At 39.5% G+C, this 21,113-nt stretch overlaps 1 protein-coding gene across 1 annotated transcript in view; it reads right to left on the minus strand.

Moving 5' to 3' along the window:
• unc5b (unc-5 netrin receptor B) overlaps positions 1–11,793 on the minus strand; it is a gene marked incomplete at its 5' end in the record, with an annotated part of 99,333 nt that extends 87,540 nt beyond the window's left edge. Inside the window, one exon of the mRNA XM_079842260.1 lies at positions 11,695–11,793. Within this exon, the coding sequence (XP_079698386.1) occupies positions 11,695–11,793 (99 nt within the window). The remainder of the gene's footprint in view (positions 1–11,694) is intronic.
• Positions 11,794–21,113: the final 9,320 nt, after the last annotated feature.

Here is a 21,113-nt window from a genome sequence, read left to right on the forward strand (position 1 = left end):
TTACAAGCGTTCATGTCGAGCCCTGCCCATAGCAATGCAAGTTCAGAAAGGGTATTTAGCATGGTACGAAAGATTGTTACAGAGAATAGGATGACATTAGACAACAGAACTGTTTGTGCTCTACTCTCATGTAAAATGAACCACTCTGGCCCAGCCCACAAATACACTCCTTCCAAAACAGTCTTAAAGAATGCAAAGTCTGCAACAAATGTGTACAATAACTCACTAAAAGAGTAAAGAAAAGTTGTGTGAAATGAAAAGAAAAGAAAAACTGTAAAAGAAAAGCAATATGAAATGAAAAGAATGTGTGGAATGAAAATAAAATCTAAAGACAAGCAATTTTAAATGAACAGAAAATATGCAAATAAGCCTTTAAATAAATGCTCATTATATATACCCTTTTGTGTTTTCATTTGGGCTATAACACCTGTCTTAAAATGTAAGGGATACTGGAGCTTGGTTGGGGTGGTGGGACTGCTTGCGGTGGGCGCCGAAAAATTTCCCTTATTTTCAAATCCAAAACTTGACAGGTATGCCCTAAACTACGTCATTGTCATGAGAACCGCCTGTCAGTATCAGCTCAGGTGGTGTGAGGATCAAGAAGCGGGAGACACAACATAAAGGAATAGCTCCATATGTTTTAGGCAAATGAAAAAAAAATGTCTATCATTACAGTAAAAGAGTCATGTACTCACATCGTCAAGCAAACCACCAAAATAACAGTCGTTGTGTGTAATCAATTGGCGTTTGCCATTTGTAATCTTCCTTTGAAGAGATTGGCAGTTCAACGCACTGCAACATTTCCCTCAGATACGGTAACGTTAACGTAAATGCTTAACACAGTCGTTGTCACTGTGATTGTGCATTGTTATATCTGCTGTCCTACCTGAAATGCTATCATTGTTCGATTGTTGTGACTGCTCCAAAGTAACTTTCAGGCTCTTTGAAAAAACGTTCGACCACGTTCGTAATCCTGCGGTAATCTACCCGGTGTAATAATTCATAATTTCTTTATAGCATTTGTTCCATCAGTCACAATTTTATTAAGAAATATAAAATAACTATACCGTAGCCTACAATAGCCTATCAGTACAGAATTATGACAAACATTAAAGCGCCTATATATAGCACGCAGAGGAAATTAATTTTAAATTCCGTATTTTTATTTTATTCCATTGTTTATTATTTCATTATTTTTTTAATTAATTTATAACACTTTGTTAAAACTGTACTTTTAAAATAATGTTTCCCAAGATTTAAATTCCTGTGAATTGCATTTATGCCATTTCAGATTTGGTTTCTGTGCCACGTTTGCTGTGTAAAGATGCCTAAAGAGGCGACTGATGCCAGAGGCTGCAATCTTTAGTGACCTTGTTAGTGCGCACGCGTCCCATGGCGTAAACGGTGGTTCGAATCCAGCTTGGAGCGGGGCGAGTAGGACCGGAGGGTTACATTGGTGCCGTGACCCGGGTGGGAGTGAGGTTTAGAGGGGGGAGTCTAACGCAGGCCAGCTAGTAAGAGCTGAAAATAAAATACAAATTTAGTTATCAGTTAATCTTTTTTTAGTTTATTTTTGTTTGGGAGGTGTGGCTATATAAAAGTAACTGTAACTAAAATTATTGTCAATGTAAATTTATCTGCCTAGGGGTTGCAGAGACTAGGCTTAGTCGACTATTTGACTTTAATGCTCTGCCATGATGCTTTAAAGGTGTAGTGTGTAATATTTATGAGGATCTATTGACAGAAATGCAATATAATATACACTCACCTAAAGGATTATTAGGAACACCTGTTCAATTTCTCATTAATGCAATTATCTAATCAACCAATCACATGGCAGTTGCTTCAATGCATTTAGGGGTGTGGTCCTGGTCAAGACAATCTCCTGAACACCAAACTGAATGTCAGAATGGGAAAGAAAGGTGATTTAAGCAATTTTGAGCGTGGCATGGTTGTTGGTGCCAGACGGGCCGGGTCTGAGTATTTCACAATCTGCTCAGTTACTGGGATTTTCACGCACAACCATTTCTAGGGTTTACAAAGAATGGTGTGAAAAGGGAAAAACATCCAGTATGCGGCAGTCCTGTGGGCGAAAATGCCTTGTTGATGCTAGAGGTCAGAGGATAATGGGCCGACTGATTCAAGCTGATCGAAGAGCAACTTTGACTGAAATAACCACTCGTTACAACCGAGGTATGCAGCAAAGCATTTGTGAAGCCACAACACGCACAACCTTGAGGCAGATGGGCTACAACAGCAGAAGACCAAACCGGGTACCACTCATCTCCACTAAAAATAGGAAAAAGAGGCTACAATTTACACAAGCTCACCAAAATTGGACAGTTGAAGACTGGAAAATGTTGCCTGGTCTGATGAGTCTCGATTTCTGTTGAGACATTCAGATGGTAGAGTCAGAATTTGGCGTAAACAGAATGAGAACATGGATCATTCATGCCTTGTTACCACTGTGCAGGCTGGTGGTGGTGGTGTAATGGTGTGGGGGATGTTTTCTTGGCACACTTTAGGCCCCTTAGTGCCAATTGGGCATCGTTTAAATGCCACGGCCTACCTGAGCATTGTTTATGACCATGTCCATCCCTTTATGACCACCATGTACCCATCCTCTGTTGGCTACTTCCAGCAGGATAATGCCCCATGTCACAAAGCTTGAATCATTTCAAATTGGTTTCTTGAACATGACAATGAGTTCACTGTACTAAAATGGCCCCCACAGTCACCAGATCTCAACCCAATAGAGCATCTTTGGGATGTGGTGGAACGGGAGCTTCGTGCCCTGGATGTGCATCCCACAAATCTCCATCAACTGCAAGATGCTATCCTATCAGTATGGGCCAACATTTCTAAAGGATGCTTTCAGCACCTTGTTGAATCAATGCCACGTAGAATTAAGGCAGTTCTGAAGGCGAAAGGGGGTCAAACACAGTATTAGTATGGCGTTCCTAATAATCCTTTAGGTGAGTGTACATAACTATTCAGTGGTGAAAAGACCTTACATAATGAATCGTTATGTTTTTATTACCTTAGAATGAGCCATTTCTATCTACATACACTGCGGGTCCCCTTACGGTCAAGTCACCATTTTGCTCAGGCATGTTTCTACAGTAGCCCTAAACGGACAAACTGCTCTACAGAGCGCTAGCTACTCTTTGTTGTCTCAGATGACGACATCTTTGTCCTGTGTTGGCCACCATAGCTTATATGTGCTTCGAAAGGGAGGGGTGAGCGGTGGGCGGTTACAATTCAAAACCTCACCACTAGATGCCGCTAAAATTTACACAGTGCACTTTTAAGCTTGACGTCGACTAGTCACTGGTAATGGCCTATAGAGGGTGCAACAAGATAAGAATTCTTTGAAGTTCACTTTTACGCTCCGTTTCCAAACAATTAAAATTACAATAAATGCAGAATGCACGTTTTAAACAGCTTATTGTTCATCGCCTTTCTAAACGAATGGGCTGCTGCATTGTAACACCCACACATACAGACAGTAGCTCGCACGCACACAGAATCATTCAGTAGCGCAGAAATGTATTGTCAACACTGTTCTGTGATTTATCAATAAAATAGCATTGAAGTTTTAGCATATATTTCTCAGTAGCCTAAATAAAACCCACAGCTTCACTATTAGTAGAGAGAGGCTGCTACGCAATCATATACAGTGAGGAAAATAAGTATTTGAACACCCTGCTATTTTGAAAGTTCTCCCACTTAGAAATCATGGAGGGGTCTGAAATTGTCATCGTAGGTGCATGTCCACTGTGAGAGACATAATCTAAAAAAAAAAATCCAGAAATCACAATATGATTTTTTAACTATTTATTTGTATGATACAGCTGCAAATAAGTATTTGAACACCTGAGAAAATCAATGTTAATATTTGGTACAGTAGCCTTTGTTTGCAATTACAGAGGTCAAACGTTTCCTGTAGTTTTTCACCAGGTTTGCACACACTGCAGGAGGGATTTTGGCCCTCTCCTCCACACAGATCTTCTCTAGATCAGTCAGGTTTCTGGCCTGTCGCTGAGAAACACAGAGTTTGAGCTCCCTCCAAAGATTCTCTATTGGGTTTAAGTCTGGAGACTGGCTAGGCCACACCAGAACCTTGATATGCTTCTTAGAGAGCCACTCCTTGGTTATCTTGGCTGTGTGCTTCGGGTCATTGTCATGTTGGAAGACCCAGCCTCGACCCATCTTCAATGCTCTAACTGAGGGAAGGAGGTTGTTCCCCAAAATCTCGCAATACATGGCCCCGGTCATCCTCTCCTTAATACAGTGCAGTCGCCCTGTCCCATGTGCAGAAAAACACCCCCAAAGCATGATGCTACCACCCCCATGCTTCACAGTAGGGATGGTGTTCTTGGGATGGTACTCATCATTCTTCTTCCTCCAAACACGTTTAGTGGAATTATGACCAAAAAGTTCTATTTTACATCTGACCACATGACTTTCTCCAATGACTCCTCTGGATCATCCAAATGGTCATTGGCAAACTTAAGACGGGCCTGGAGATGTGCTGGTTTAATCAGGGGAACCTTCCATGCCATGCATGATTTCAAACCATGACGTCTTAGTGTATTACCAACAGTAACCTTGGAAACGGTGGTCCCAGCTCTTTTCAGGTCATTGACCAGCTCCTCCTGTGTAGTTCTGGGCTGATTTCTCACCTTTCATAGGATCATTGAGACCCCACGAGGTGAGATCTTGCATGGAGCCCCAGTCCGAGGAAGATTGACAGTCATGTTTAGCTTCTTCCATTTTCTAATAATTGCTCCAACAGTGGACCTTTTTTCACCAAGCTGCTTGGCAATTTCCCCGTAGCCCTTTCCAGCCTTGTGGAGGTGTAAAATTTTGTCTCTAGTGTCTTTGGACAGCTCTTTGGTCTTGGCCATGTTAGTGGTTGGATTCTTACTGATTGTATGGGGTGGACAGGTGTCTTTATGCAGCTAACGACCTCAAACAGGTGCATCTAATTTAGGATAATAAATGGAGTGGAGGTGGATATTTTAAAGGCAGACTAACAGGTCTTTGAGGGTCAGAATTTGCAGCTGTATCATACAAATAAATAGTTACATACATTGTGATTTCTGGATTTTTTTTTTTTTTAGATTATGTCTCTCACAGTGGACATGCACCTACGATGACAATTTCAGACCCCTCCATGATTTCTAAGTGGGAGAACTTGCAAAATAGCAGGGTGTTCAAATACTAATTTTTCTCACTGTAAATGCAATATTTACTGTGTTACTTTATGTGATATCTGAATTAGAACGAGCAGAAATCTGTGAGAAATATAATGTCCCAAATACAAAAGAACTAATAAGGCAACCCGCGTTCGAGTATCAGCACAAGGTTCAGGCTTATTTGTTCATTAATGTGTCATCAACGACTAGTCGAAGTCGACTTTAAAAAAATCTGAAGTCGTTCAACCCCTACTGCCCATTATGTTATGCAAATTGTTGAGGTTAGGGGCTACTGTATTAAATATAATTGTAACTATACTATCTCTAGGACTGCATGAGAAATACTTTCATGTTTTGCTGTCAGTTCAAAAACATACGAATACTAAAAAGGTCATGCTATGTTAGAAAAAAAAAGATTGCTTAAGGCAAAAGCAAGTAATATTTATCACTCACATAAACAGCAATTTTTGTTTGAAAGAGTAACTTAACCTTATACCTCTTCCCCTCTCTTGCCAATGAGGATTGTGTTGACAAATATGAAGCAGTAATTAACATCATTCTTTGAATATAATGAATAATTAAAGGTTGCATGTAATTAATTAGTACCTTTTAGGCATATTCTTTTTTTTTTGCCAAAGCATATGCACAGAGGTGTCAAAACTGTGGCAAACCAGACAAGAAAGTGTTAATGTAAGTGTAGGGGAGTGTGTGTGTACACCTCTATCCTCTGGGCTCCCAGTGCCCAAGCATCTGGAGACATGGCAGAGAAACATCTTTCCACTACCTAATCAATCAATTCCCACTCTGTGGGCCAAATCCATGCTACTAATTACCCAATCAGAGTTGGAAAACTCCTTCAGCCTGTCACACCAAACCCCACGGGGGTCCCTGGAGACCTGCTCCGTCTCTTCCCCTCATTAACTTCTCCTGTCCGCTCCCCTTGTCCAGACACTCCCAAGAGCAGCCAGGAGTTGTGGGTAATTCAGTGGGCAGTCTCTGAGGTGACCATGCGCCTCAGGGCTGGAACAGTAGAGGACACATTGCTCCCTCTCTGTCTCTCTTAAAGTCCCTCCATCTCCTCTCACTCTCCTTCGCTCATGAGAAACTCGCTGTCCCATCCATGTCTCCGTTTAACCTAACACACTCTTTTATCCTGCCTGTCCTGTTTCCTCTTTATCAGTGATTCCACCTCTCTGTTCCGTCTGGAGAGAGCAAACGTATCCGCTGGTTACTAACAGCTCTGCATTCTCACATTTTGTCTACACCTCAGGCGTTTTCGCTTCTGTGCCGTTCAAATTAAAATCACTACACTGAAGGAGAAGGTCTGTTGAGCAGCAATGTTATTATGCTAATTAAACAACAGATAAATTGGAATGTCTAGCTGTACTTTAACGGCTCACTGTACAGCAGAACGAAATGTCCAGAATTACTAACCTGGGCACACAATGTTTTTCCTTACATTCACTGACTTACCCCAGAAATGCAGGACAGTTGAGATAAAATGTCATAATTTATTCACCCTCATCTTGTTCCAAAACTGTATGACGTTGTGTTAGGAAAAGGGTTAGTTCACCCAAAAATGAGATTTCTGTCATTATCTACTCACCCTCATGTCGTTCCAAACCTGTAAGACCTTGGTTAATCTTCTGAACACAAAGTAAGATATTTTTGATGAAATCCGAGAGCTCTCTGACCCATCCAAAGACTGCAATGTTACTGCAATTTTCAAGGCCTAGAAAGGTAGTAAAGATATAATTAAAATAGTCCATGTGACTACAGTGGTTCAACCTTAATGTTATGAAGCGACGAGAATACTTTTTATGCGCAAAAACAAACAAAAATAATGATTTTATTCAACAATCTTTTCTCCTACGTGCCAGTCTCCTACGCGATTCACGCAAGTACCACAACGCATGAATGTGATCATGCTCGGCCAATAGTGAGCCTGTGTTTTCCGGTAAAACTAGGAAGCGCTGTACTCTGTGAATAGTCCAACAAAGTGAATAGCGTAAGAGAGTTACAGGGAAGAGAAGAGATTGCTGAATTAAGTCGTTATGTTTGTTTTTGCGCACAAAAAGAATTCTCATTGCTTCAAAACATTAAAGGGTACATAACACACAGTTTCTGCAAGTCTCATGTTAATCGTGAGTACCTATAGAGTAGTATTGCATCCTTCATATCTCCGAAGAGTCTTTAATTGTATCATATTTATAAAAGACAGATACGCTGTACTGATTCTTTCTGAAAACAGCCGAGCTCGTGGAGGCGTGCAGTGGGCGGAGCTAAAGAGACACGAGCACACACACGAAATACATCATGGCATTATCCCTGGATAACTTTCGATTCACTATAAGTTTGTGTTGTTGGCATTATATGCACTATATTTGTGCCAATTGTTTCACTCACCACCTGCGATTTCCACTCATGACCGGGAACAAACAAACACACTTGCAGAACTCCATTGCTGCTACTCCGGAAAAACAAACTGCATCCACTGTTTCCTTAACGCTGGGTTATTTGGGAAGCTGAATATGGTTATATTTCCCTCACAACCAAAAACACACTTCTATTGTGACATTGTTGATTTTTGGTCTAAAAACAAAATGACAGCGATGCCGACGGCTACCGTAACCTGAACGAAGCTCGTTGATGAACGTGCTCTTGCACTCGCTCTGGCTAATGTGCGCACTAGCTCATCCGGGAGAAGTGCCCATACAAGCAATTCCGCCCCTTTATGAAGTCATACAGGGCCATACTCAGAAAAAAACTTTCCGAAACGTATTTGCATTCAGTGTATTTGGCACAGAAATCCAACTGTTTTTTTGTTTTTTTTTGTGATTTTGGCCATGTTTAGCATGAGAATCCAACTCTTTAACAGTGTAAATAAGTCAGAATGCATGAAATAGCATTAGACACCCCTTTAAGGTTGAACCCCTGTATTCACATGGATGATTTTAACAATCTCCAATCACCTTTCTGGACCTTGAAAGTTGCAGTAACTTTGCAGTCTATGGATGGGTCAGAGAGCTCTCGGATTTAATAAAAAAATATCTTCATTTGTGTTCTGAAGATGAACCAAGGTCTTACAGGTTTGGAACGACATAAGGATGAGTAGATAATGACAGATATTTCCTTTTTGGGTGAACTAACCCTTTAATTAGTTATACACTGAAATCTTAATCTTGCTAATCTTGGTACATTCATGCGACAAGTAGAGATGTCTGAATAGTGAAAGAATCACTCATTTGATTCAGATCTTTTCAACGAATTGGCTAATTCAGTTAACAAAAATTATCTTTTTGACTCACCGATTCAGAGCAACAACAACAAAAAAAAGTTACTGTATGACTTCAGAAGACTTCGACTTGTGTGTCATTCGGACCAAAAGAAAAAAAAAAGGCACAAACTTGCTAAAATAAACAAAAATGAAAACTGAAAATATAAAATAAAAGCTCATTCAAAATATAAGTGAACACTATAATAGTATAGCAGTTTACAACAGTCTTTTTTTTAAAGAAAGTTATACATGTTTAGAATGACATAAGAGACTTTGCATGTACATGCTTCAGATCTACATAAACATTGTCCTACTCACCAGAGATGATATCACTGCACCAGTTTTCTCCATTCTCTTAGGTCATATAACAGTGTGATTATGACCTGTGATAAATAGGGAAGCTTAACTGAGGCAATAAAACATAGGATTAGTGTTTAATGGGCTACAAACTACCATCTGGTTTTGTGAAGAGGCCACTTTCATAGGCCAGCGACTTCTTTTCTCTTTCTTTATTTTTTGATGTCTCTCATTCCAATTTTGCACTTGATTTCTCGTTAGCTCGCTCACACTAGGAGGAAAGAAGATATTTTTCCCACAAGTTGATGCAATGGTGGTACCATTTTTGGAGCTTGCGCACAGACACGTATTTGAAGGAGGAAGTTTCAAAAACAGTAACAACAGCCATGGTGTGAGCTATCACACATACAGAACTCTGCCAAAGCCAACAGGAAAACTATATGAAGAGGATTTATTCATGAATTAAATGTTTTCTCCAAAGCAACTCAATGACATCACTTTTTTCCCCTTTCCTTCACAGAGCAAAATATTGTTTCATACTTTTGGGTTTAACTGTGTAGGGAAGATTAATAACATACCACACACACATTATATATGTATACATTATACAGATTTTCAAATACTTTTAAAAGAAGTTTCCTATGCTCACCAAGGTGGAATTAAACAGTAATAACAGTAATATTGTGAAATATTATTACACTGTAAAATAACTCTTTACTATTTTACTCTTTACTCTTTTACTCCAATATAAAGCCATTACTCTACTGTCACTTGATCCTTCAGAAATAATTCTAATATGCTCAATAAACATTATTGTTATCAATGTTAAAACAAGAGATGTGAATAAATGTGAACAAAAGTGACAGTAATAACATCCATAATTTTGCAAAAGATTTCCTTTTCAAATAGATGCTGTTCTTCCAAAGAATCCTGTATCAAGGTTTCTACCAAAATGGATTTTTATTGGAAAGCATATGACACAATGATTTCTTGCACTGTAACTTGAAAACTGAATATGTAAATACTCAAAAGAAACACGGTGAATACATTTCATAAATCTTTCATACACCGTACCTACACAAATCCAACTCCACACAAACACACATGTCCAGACACCAATAGACACGATAGGCCCTTCTGACAGGTGTGGCACGCCTCGACGGGCTCAATAGGTGACTAACACAGTGTGACAACTGAATAAAAGCAAAGCGGTCATTTTTAATCCAATCAGCATCCACCACACCCGCTCCTGCCCCACCTGTCCCACTCTCCTTCACCTGTCACCCTCTGCCACTAATGCTTATCTGTCCAGTTACAATGTCCCAGTGGAGATGGGTTTGGCCGACTCTGCAGTAAGATCAAGGTGGGAGAGCTGCGCTTGTCTTCAACACATCATTGCCTACCGCGCAAAACCTCTATCCCTGCTCCCCCTTGGGGCATTGATAATGAATCCTCTCCCTTCTCTGCATTTGGTAGGTTTCCATCTGAAATGGTCTGGGGGGATTATCATATCGGAGCTGAGATTATGTTTGACTCTGGTGCCGTGTTTGAATAGAGTTGAACAGAGGTGGGAGGTAATGAGAAAAAAAAAAGACTCTCCGTTCACTAGCATCAGGGGAACGGTAAATGATTTGATGAAAAGCAAGCAGGCATCCACGGCTGCTCTTTATTTTAGGTCTGAGTGGTGGCAGAGGGGCATGAATGGATTCTAAATTACTTTTTGTGGGTGGATGAAGTATGAGTTCAGAGATTTACAGTCTCACGAAGGAGAGACCCATGGAGTGAAGATTAACTGGGACGCACGTCACACTAGTAAACAGTACCTTGGGTATACTGTATATATATGCTCAGATTTGAAAAAGACTGACTACTGATGCATGGGAAAAACAGGCAGTGATACTGTTCCAAACTGGTGGAATGGCCTCAACCCGAGCTGCTGAGTCTTTAGCCATTTTCAAGAAACTGCTGAAGACGCATCTTTTTCATCAACACTTGACCCATTTATACTAACACTTTCTATTCTATATTTATTTATAAATAATAATAATAAAAAATTTGGTATGCTAGACTAACTGGGACTAGTCACAGCACTTGCATATTGTTGCCCTATTGTTGGTTTGTTTGCATCTATTGTTCTCCTCATTTGTAAGTCGCTTTGGATAAAAGCGTCTGCTAAATTATTAAATGTAAATACATACATTTATAATTTTTTCAATTAAATGCATGGTGTCTATCATTTTTCTAAAAATATATTTTTTTACACTACAGGGTATTAAAGGATCCCTTTATTTTTACACTACAGGGTCCCCTGTGTATTGTAGGATTCACATACTCTTGACTGTATGTGAGACACGTGTATGGATGTGAGTGTGTGTCTCATGCTGATGAATGAAACATTTCCCATGACTTGACACTAAACATGTTGTCTAGCTGGCTAAACGCCTAGTGTTTGAATGACCTCGTGGCTTGGTACAAACTGTTGACCCTCCTGGCCATGTTCTGTTTAATGGATTCTGTGTATCTGCTGCCAGCTCTGCCATGCCCTGGCAAAGACATGGACTCCTAGCTGACCTCCTCTGCCCCCTTCTCTTATTCAAGCCAGGAGCAGCTAACCCCAATGGATTTCTCATTTGTGGCTTGTGCACAATCAATGCACCTTCTCCTCCTTCCCAGACAGGGACCATGGATCAGCACTTTCCTGTATGTGTGTGTGTGTGTGTGTGTGTTTGTCCACTTCCTTTGTTTTCACTAACCTTTCCCCATTGCCTGCCCTTGCGAAACCGCAGTGTCTGCCGGCATGTCTTCATCATTCTCTCTCTTTCAGCCTTCCTTGCATGGTGTGTAACTCTCCAGCCTATATTCCTTTCTTGTTCTCTCAGTCTGCGACAGCTGGAGTAAACAGAGATGAACGAGGCATACAGCTTCCTCCCTGATCCTCTGCATCTCCTTTGCCCACTGGTGTCTCCTCTTCTCTTCTTTACTGTTTCCGTAGCTTGGATTGGTCCATTTCAGGACCATGGCATGTCTGGATATGCTGCAGAGGGAATTGCGAGAGATTTGGAGCCTGTGGGAGAAACTGGGGCAAAAGCCAAATCCATCTATGAGAAAAGAATAAAGCCTCTATCTATTTTCAAAACATGTACAGCAAACAGACTATCCTGCTAACCGTGTGTACATATCTGTGCATAAAACCTGTACGCAAATGTTTTCACTCATAATCTTTCATCAGTATGTTTGCACTTTTTATTAAAGGATACAATTTCTCTCAATGGCCTTTAGTAACATGAAATGTGTCATGCAGACATATATATATATATATATATATATATATATATATATATATATATATATTCATGTTTTTGAAAGAAGTCTCTTATGCTCACCAAGGCTGCATTTATTTTTATATTTTAAAATGCAATATATTCACTTGATCTTTTCTTTAAAAAAAATTGTGCTATATAGCACTAGAAGTGGTTCTTTGGCTCGTAATCATAGGGGAACCACTTTAAATGCTGTATAGCACCAAATCTTGGTACTTCAGTGGTTCTTCACAAGTTCTTTGGGATGACTGAGGTGCTATATAGCACCGCTACCATATACAGAACCTGTTAAGATATGGTGCTATATAGCACCAAAAATGGTTCCCTATTAAGAGCCAAGAACCACTTTTAGTGCCATATAGCATCATTTTTTTTAGAGTGTTCCTGTGATGGCAAAGTTTAATTTTATGCAGCCATTACTCCAGTCTTCAGTGTCACGATTCAAAAATCATTCTAATATGCTGATTTGGTGTTCAATAAGCATTTCCTATTATTATCAATGTTGAAAACAGTTTTACTTTTTAATATTTTTGTGGAAACCACAATACATTTGTTACAAGCATTTTTTTTACAGGATTATTTGATTAATAGAAAGGTCAAAAGAAGAGCATTTATTTGAAATAGCAATCATTAAATATTTTTTGGTAACATTATAAGAACTGATTCTTTCATACACTTTAAAGTTACATATTTTACCGCAAAAATAATGGTAAAACTTTAGTGTGAGGAACACATTCCCTTTTAATTAACTACAACTTGCCTCAATAAACTCCTATTAATAGTTAGTAAGGTAGTTTTTGTAGCTTTTAATTTTAGGTAATGGGCAGGTTCAAAGGATGTAGAATAAGGTCATGCAGAATAAAGAATTAATATGTTCTTTATAAGTACTAATAAACAGCCAATATCCTAGTAATATGCATGCTAATAAGCAACTAAAATAGTGAGAATTGAACCCTAAAATAAAGTGTTGTCAAAATAATACTACAAAAACACATTGTGAATTATTCTAAAATAGACAACTATAGTTATCTGGTTGTATAATAGTATATGACACATTTACACATTTCCTTTTGGAGCAGTTTTGTTTTTTACTGTTCCACTGCAGTCAGATTCTATTTCACATGTAAGTGTGTAAACTGAGAGAGAGAGAGTGCTTGAGTGTGACAGCCATGTCCTCATGTTATGGGTTACACCGCAAGGCATCTATAGGTCAAGTAAATATCCTTCAGGTCTTAAAGAGGCAACTGGATTATCAAGTAAAACTCTATTTAGTGGTATAAGTATATTTTCCCTTGTAAAACCTACTCAAGGCAAGTAATTATGGTTATCTTGTTAAGCGTCCCTGAGGCAGTAGAACAACTGTGAGGCAATTAACACTGGATTTTAACCGGTCTTAAAACCTCTTTGCCCTTTCTGTTGGACCATACAGATAAATCCAGGTTGTTCCCTGATTAGGTGGTTGCTCGCTAACATACAGAGAACGAGTATAACATTAAAAGGTCTAATGTCTGCCTTGTCCATATTTGTGCAAGGTTAGGTTGAAAGAGGCGGTTTCACCATATCTCGAGATAATACAAGAAATTAAGACAATTTCTGTATACTGTAAACAAACTATTCCCCTTCTTCGGTTGCAGCACACTTAAAAGAAGGCGGCAGATGTCTAGGAAAACATTCACGATGAAGGCATCCAGTTCCAATGGGAGTGCACACACACACACACACACACACACACACACACCTGAGCATACATGTACAGCTCGCACGGATCTGACAGCTCCCTGCGGCCCTGCAAGCTATAGCGTTTTATGAGGCTGTAGCTTCTCATTATCAGAGCTCAGGAAAAGACCATCGCCATAAAACATTTCCTTTCCTACTGTGTTAAATTGAGACCAACGTTTTGTGTCACTTCCTTTTGATGCCCACATCAAATCTCAAATGGATTTCAAAACTTTCTAGATGCTGCTTACCAAGGAGCTCTGTAATAGCTGAAGAAAGCTACTGTAGTTGTAACATTACCATTCATCTCAATAGTGGTTGCTTGACTGGTGAAGAACACCGAATGCGGCTTGAAACCTGACAGGCTTGTTCACGGCAACGCTCAATGGCTACAACAGTTGTTTTTATTGACAATCACTTGAGCCATAATGCTACATAACCAATTACTCTCAAAATGAAAAGACATAATGACAACACTAATGACACAACAAGAAACTGTTTACTACTGAACATGCCGAGCTGGAAAAAGTCGAGCCTGCCAAAACAGAATTGGTCACTGGGAAACTATAATATAATGAAATACCTAAAAATGTATAATAGCAATCAAAAGATTGGGGAGGGTAAGATTTTTAAAAAATTTTGGAAGATGTAAAAGAAATTATGCTCAACATGGGCTGCATTTATTATGATTTAAAGGAGCTGTATGTAGGACTGTGGCCAAAACTGGTACTGCAATCACTTTCAAATTACAGTTGAGGGGTGTATCCCCTCTCCCCCTCCCCCTGACTCGAGGCTGCCAGAAAGGCTGCAGGATCCAGCAGGAAGGTAGGCTGCTATAAGGAGCTTTCAATGGCAAGTGACGAGTCGTACACAGTAAGTTTTTTTTCTTTCTGTTAATTATGTTTATGCTTCAAGAGCGATGTTTTGTGAAGTAATGAATCGCAAAAATGTACTAATGGCGATTAGCCAAATATAATTGTAAATATGAACGATCGTATGTGCCAGCATAATGACAGAGAAACGGGCTCTGATAATGCATTACTAATGTTAGCAATGACGACTCGCCGTTTTTATTTGCCAAACAATTCCTTAACGTTACCTTTTCAATTCAATGACCCACCTCCTACATCTGCGCTAACCTAACGTTACTTTGCACGAACATGCATAACTTTGTTCGACTGTCATGAATATTTGAAATGTCCATTTACATTAAGTACAAGTTAGCCAAACATAGATGAACCTTACCTGTCCAGGAGAAAATTAGCAACGTTGGCATCAGTCTTCAAATTATTCTCCGTTTTCAGCCGTCTCCATCTTTCAAAGGCATCTCTTATACAAATCCTTGTTTTATTTCGGACACTGTCACAACGTTTTTCTTATTCATAACGAGGTTGTTTAGGTTTCGTAAAGTTAGACATTGTTTATCCAAAAAGTTTATAGCTGCAGCTGTGGTAACTAGAGCAGAGCTGGCAACCCGAATGCAGAAACACTACTGACTTCGTGATTGGTAGATAGGTGGAGGGTGGCGCTTCAGGCCAAAACACAACATGTCAACATCAACATCAGTTGAGGGCTGCAACTTCACTTTTAAAATGACAATATCTTGGCCGGACAACTGTTGTCAGTGATATAAGTATTTGAAATTAACATGATTTCTTAATGTCTAGTGACATATCAGGGCCATTTTATGATTAATTAAAATACATTTCTTACATACAGTTCCTTTAAAATAACTGTTTTCTATTTTAAAATGTTATTTATTCCTGTGATGGCAAAGCTTAATTTTCAGCATCATTACTCCAGTCTTCAGTGTCACACGATCCTTCATAAATCATTCTAATATGCTGATTTGATGTTGATAATCAATGATGAAAACAGTTGTGCTGCTTAAAATTAAAAGAAAGTTCAAAAGAACAGAATTTATTTGAAATAGAAATCTTTTTAAACATTATAAATGTCTTTAATGTAACTTTTGATCAATTTAATGCATCCTTGGTGAATACTAATGAAAAAAATTATGACATTTGCTGCTAGATGATGCAGGTACAGTATCTACCAGCAGGGGTTAACTAATCCCGAATGTATGCTAATCAGCAAACATCCAGCAGGGTTCATTTGAACAGATCCACACACATAGTACTAATCACAAAATTTGGACTAATTTGTTCCCTGATTAAATATAATGATTGTAATGAAAATTATGAATTCATGCACCATGCAAGGGATGCAGGTGGTATATTACATACACAGGCAGTGGCAAGTGTTGGATTAGAATCTGCTATGGCAGATGGGACACAGGTGTGTGGTTGATGGTGGGCCAGGGGTGGATGTGGGCATGAATGGAGCTAGTAAACCTCAGAATGGGTGTCCCATGCGTTTGGTGATGAAAAGGAACGGAAAAGGGATGTTAGTGGGGGGGGGGGGGGTCCCAAACATTGCTAGAAAGTCTACTGCTACACTCTTTGTAGGTTGCCCCAAATAAACTTAAGTGAACTTAAAATATTTAAGTATAAAATATAGTTCTTAAAATATTTTTGTAATGGAAAGGTTTCATGAATGTTAAATGTTCTTCATGGAGCCAAAAATAAAGATCCTGTACTGTTTTTGGCAATTAGTGGGAGTTTTGTGACCCTAATGGGCATGAGGGGCAATAAGGTGACAGGAAGTTTGTGAGGGCTTAGACAGGTAAATGCTACAGACATAGGTGCAGATATAAAACATTTGACAGTGTGCCAGAAACAGGCTAACTTCTGCTCAACAACACAACTCTTGAGTCTCAAAGGTGCATTTATGTAACTTCCACAAACCCAAGCCTCAAGAAGCATTGCCTTCCCTCCCGGCCCGTGGACAGTAATGACAGGAAATGATATGGTGTCAGAATAGCAGCACTTCTACAGGGAGAAGCAGAGCCGTACTTACTCTCAACCCTTCAATGCACCAGTTGAAAATTAAAATCCTCCCTTTCTCCTCTCTGTAATTACCCACCTATGGGGAGGATGGATGAAGGCAGGTAGATGGATTGAGACAGAGAGGAGAGCGAGAGAAAGCAAGGGAGTCGAGGAAAGAACGAGTGGAAATAAATGGAGGCTCAGAAGAAGACAAGGCAGAGAGAATGTCTTTTTATTAAGCTTCCTCCCCCCAGATGTTCCTAATGTGCACTCAGCACAATGTTTCCCTCCATTCTTCTCCTCTGCATCCAGCCTCATGCTGCTGGTGGGAGAGATCAAGTGGAAACAGAACAAGAGAAAGAGAGAGAGAGAGAGAGAGAGAGAGAGAGAGAGAGAGAGAGAGAGAGAGAGAGAGAGAGAGAGAGAGAGAGAGAGAGAGAGAGAGAGAGGGAAATATAGCAGAGACGCATTACCCCGTGACTCAGTAATTCTATTGCAATGAAATGTAGTGCTCTTTTCTTAATCCTCATGTTCTGCTAGTGGTCTAAGAGAACCCAACGCTCTTTTTAAATATCTCAACAAATCAATAGTATTATTAACGTATAAGAATGATACGTCTTGATATGATTACAAAGTTGATATTACACTTCAAACGTCCTATATAAAAAAGGTTACATGCATTTGGGGTCCTAAAATAAATTGGGTTGTTTTAACCCAGCGATTGGGTTGTTTTTATCAAACATTTAACCCAATTGCTGGGTTATAACAACCCATTTACTGGGTTAAAACAACCCATTTACTGGGTTAAAACAAGTTGGGTTGAAAATGGACAAACCCAGCGATTGGGTTGTTTTAACCCAGTGATTTGATTGTTTTAATCAAACATTTAACCCAACCGCTGGGTTATAACAACCCATTTACTGGGTTAAAACAACCCATTTACTGGGTTTGTCCATTTTCAACCCAACTTGGGTTGTTTTTAACCCAGCATTTTTTAGAGTGTAGTTTTATTGAAATTCTGTTCCAATTGGTTTTGATTAACATGTAAATGTGCATTGTATTCTATAGGCCTGTTACTTCACAAAAAAAATTGTCTAGTACGATTTCAACTGGACTTAAACATTTAAAAAGGCAAATTATTACTTTAATTGAACTGAACTTTTAAAATCCATGTAAATGTGTGAGTGTGTCACTGCAAAATGATGTGAGACATACTGAAGCTGTTCAAGTGTTTTCCAAGTTGTTCTTTATATAAGGCTGCTGGTGTAAAACAAAATACAATACAGATTTTCTTGAGGATCAAAATTGCAAAAGTCATTAAGACTTGTTTTCAATGTATATATCATATTTTTCTTACCCCACATATTTGTCTTATCTTATGCGTGAGAAAAAACAACAAGCCAATGACATAAGAAAAATTCTATGAATACTATGAAGTATGGTTTATTTTATTTTAAGGCTGTTTAGAGTTTTACTCAAAAAGCCAAGACTAATAATGATCATCAAGTAAAGACACACTGGACCTGTATTTAGCCCTGCCTAGATCAGATCATACAGGATTGCAATTTACATTTAATTTCTTAATATACATTTAATTTTCCACTCTGCCAACATGTCTTAACTAAGGCATGTTGCTGGCTTATTCTTAGAAACGCATCATTTACACTGCGGTGGGCAGCTGGGCACATCAGTATTTTTATACAGTACTGTCTTTCTTTCAGTATAACTCAGTATGTGGTCAAAGCAAAATTGTCACTGGTGTAACTGTGATCTTGAGGACACGTTATCTGCAAGTTCCTCTAAAGGAAAAGGTTTGTGACCTATTTTATGAATTCATGTCACCCTGTTACAAGATGATTATATTAACTTCTTCACAAGTGTGATGAATATGAAACAGCTCCGAACCATTTTATCTCTAGTGAATTGTGGGCTTTCTGTGGTTAGACATCAGATGTACGGCAGACTAGACTGTCAAAAGCCCACTTCATTTAGCTTCATCTTGATTTTGTATATTTTTGTATATACACTGAACAAAATTATAAACGCAACACTTTTGTTTTTGCCCCCATTTTTCATGAGCTGAACTGAAAGATCTAAGACTTTTTCCTATGTACACAAAAGGCCTATTTCTCTCAAATATTGTTCACAAATCTGTCTAAATCTGTGTTAGTGAGCACTTCTCCTTTGCCGAGATAATCCATCCACCCATTTGCCTCACGCAGTGCAACACATCTCCTTCGCATAGAGTTGATCAGGTTGTTGATTGTGGCCTGTGGAATGTTGGTCCACTCCAGTTGCTGGATATTGGCAGGAACTGGAACGCGCTGTCATATTCGCCGATCCAGAGCATCCTAAACATGCTCAAATGGTGACATGTCTGGTGAGTATGCTGTGGTGATGTTACGTTCATGAACGAATCTTTTATGTGAACGAATCCTTCTCGTTCAAGTAGTCCACTGACTCCCTCCACAGCAGCATGGCGCTATTAGCAGCGAGGAGCGAGCGCATGCGCAGCTCTGTGGACTGTTTCATCCTGTCAATGACAAAACTTTGAGCCAATAGCGTTCGAGTATTAGATGTGACAGAGCATGTGATTTGTTGAATTCAGTGAACGAATACGCCTTTTACTGACCGAGATGATTTTGAGTCTGACTCTGAACCAAAGACTGATCTCCTTCTCCACTTGTTCGTGAACGAACTGTATTTCGTTCGTGAACGAAATGAACCAGCTATTGAACGATACTGATGGCGAACATGTAGAGCTCGGCTTGTGTAGTTAGGCATATATGCAGCAAAGAAAGACATTTACACTTTACCATTTTAATGAAAACAGTGTAAAAATGCAGGCTGATGTTTAAATGATTACTTAAGCACTGATGTATTGTGTTTGTATTATTTATTTTCATTGTTGTTGTTGTTTACAAAAACTGTAAAACAAATAAAAAATGCGATATTATTGGAGGTAACGAACACGTCCATCACTGACGAGTTGCTTTTTTGAGTCTGAACGAGAGAGATCTTGTTCGTGAACGAATCGAACAAACTGGTACATCTTGTTCATGAACGAATTGAACCACCAACGATACTGAACGAGAGAGAGAGATCTCGTTCGTGAACGAATTGAACGAACTGCTACATCTCGTTCGTGAACGAACTGGTGGTACATCTCCGTTGTGGAAATGGATGACAGACAGTGTACCCGGTAGGTCGGTCATTTAGCTTGTGAATCAGTCTCGTTCAGCAATAAGCAGAGAGCGGATGGCTGCAAAGAGCAGTTTTAGGCTACGCTTGTTTATAACTCCACGTTCGTTTACCATAATCCCAGATATATGAATGTGTAAATGTCTGACCAAACAATTAAATGTTAATCATGCAAAAAAACCTTGTGCTTTGGTCATCTGAACCACTTATTTAGACTTATTTTATTTAATGAGTAGATTATGCACACATTTTAATAAAGCCAAATCATTTTTTTTGCAAGTAAATACGTTCGTTGACTTAAGAAATAAGGCATAAGACACTCTTTTTGCCACCTGCTGGGATATTTATGCAATATAAAAAAAAGGTCACTGAACGAATCAGTGAACGAATCTGAACGAATCATTTTGATGAACGAACTGAAAATGAACGAATCTCTTGAAAGAATCGAAATTTCCACCACTAGTATACTGGCCATGCTAGAACTGGGATGTTTTCAGCTTCCAGGAATAGTGTACAGATCCTTGCAACATGGGGCGGTGCATTATCATGCATGAGGTGATGGTCGCGGATGAATGGCACAACAATGGGCCTCAGGATCTCGTCACGGTATCTCTGTGCAATCAAAATCCATCAATATCTGTGCCATCAATAAAATGCACCTGTGTTCGCTGTCAATAACATACACCTGCCCATACCATAACCCCACCGCCACCATGGGCCACTCGATCCACGTTGACATCAGCAAACCGCTCACCCACATGACGCCATACACGCTGTCTGCCATCTGCCCTGTACAGTGAAAACCAGGATTCATCCATGACGGATTCATGCCAGATGCCATCGAATGTGAGCATTTGCCCACTCAAGTGGGTTACGATGACAAACTGCAGTCAGGTCCAGACGCGATGAGGACGACGAGCATGCAGATGAGCTTCCCTGAGACGGTTTCTGACAGTTTGTGCAGAAATTCTTTGGTTATGCTAACCGATTGTTGCAGCAGCTGTCCGGGTGGCTGGTCTCAGACGATCTTGGAGGTGAAGAGGCTGGATGTGGAGGTCCTGGGCTGGTGTGGTTACATGTGGTCTGCAGTTGTGAGGCTGGTTTGATGTACTGCCAAATTCTCTGAAACACCTTTGGAGACGACTTATGGTAGAGAAATGAACATTTAATTCACGGGCAACAGCTTTGGTGGACATTCCGGCTGTCAGCATGC

This window comes from Gobio gobio, assembly GCF_949357685.1.
Source record: "Gobio gobio genome assembly, chromosome: 18".
NCBI lineage: Eukaryota > Metazoa > Chordata > Actinopteri > Cypriniformes > Gobionidae > Gobio > Gobio gobio.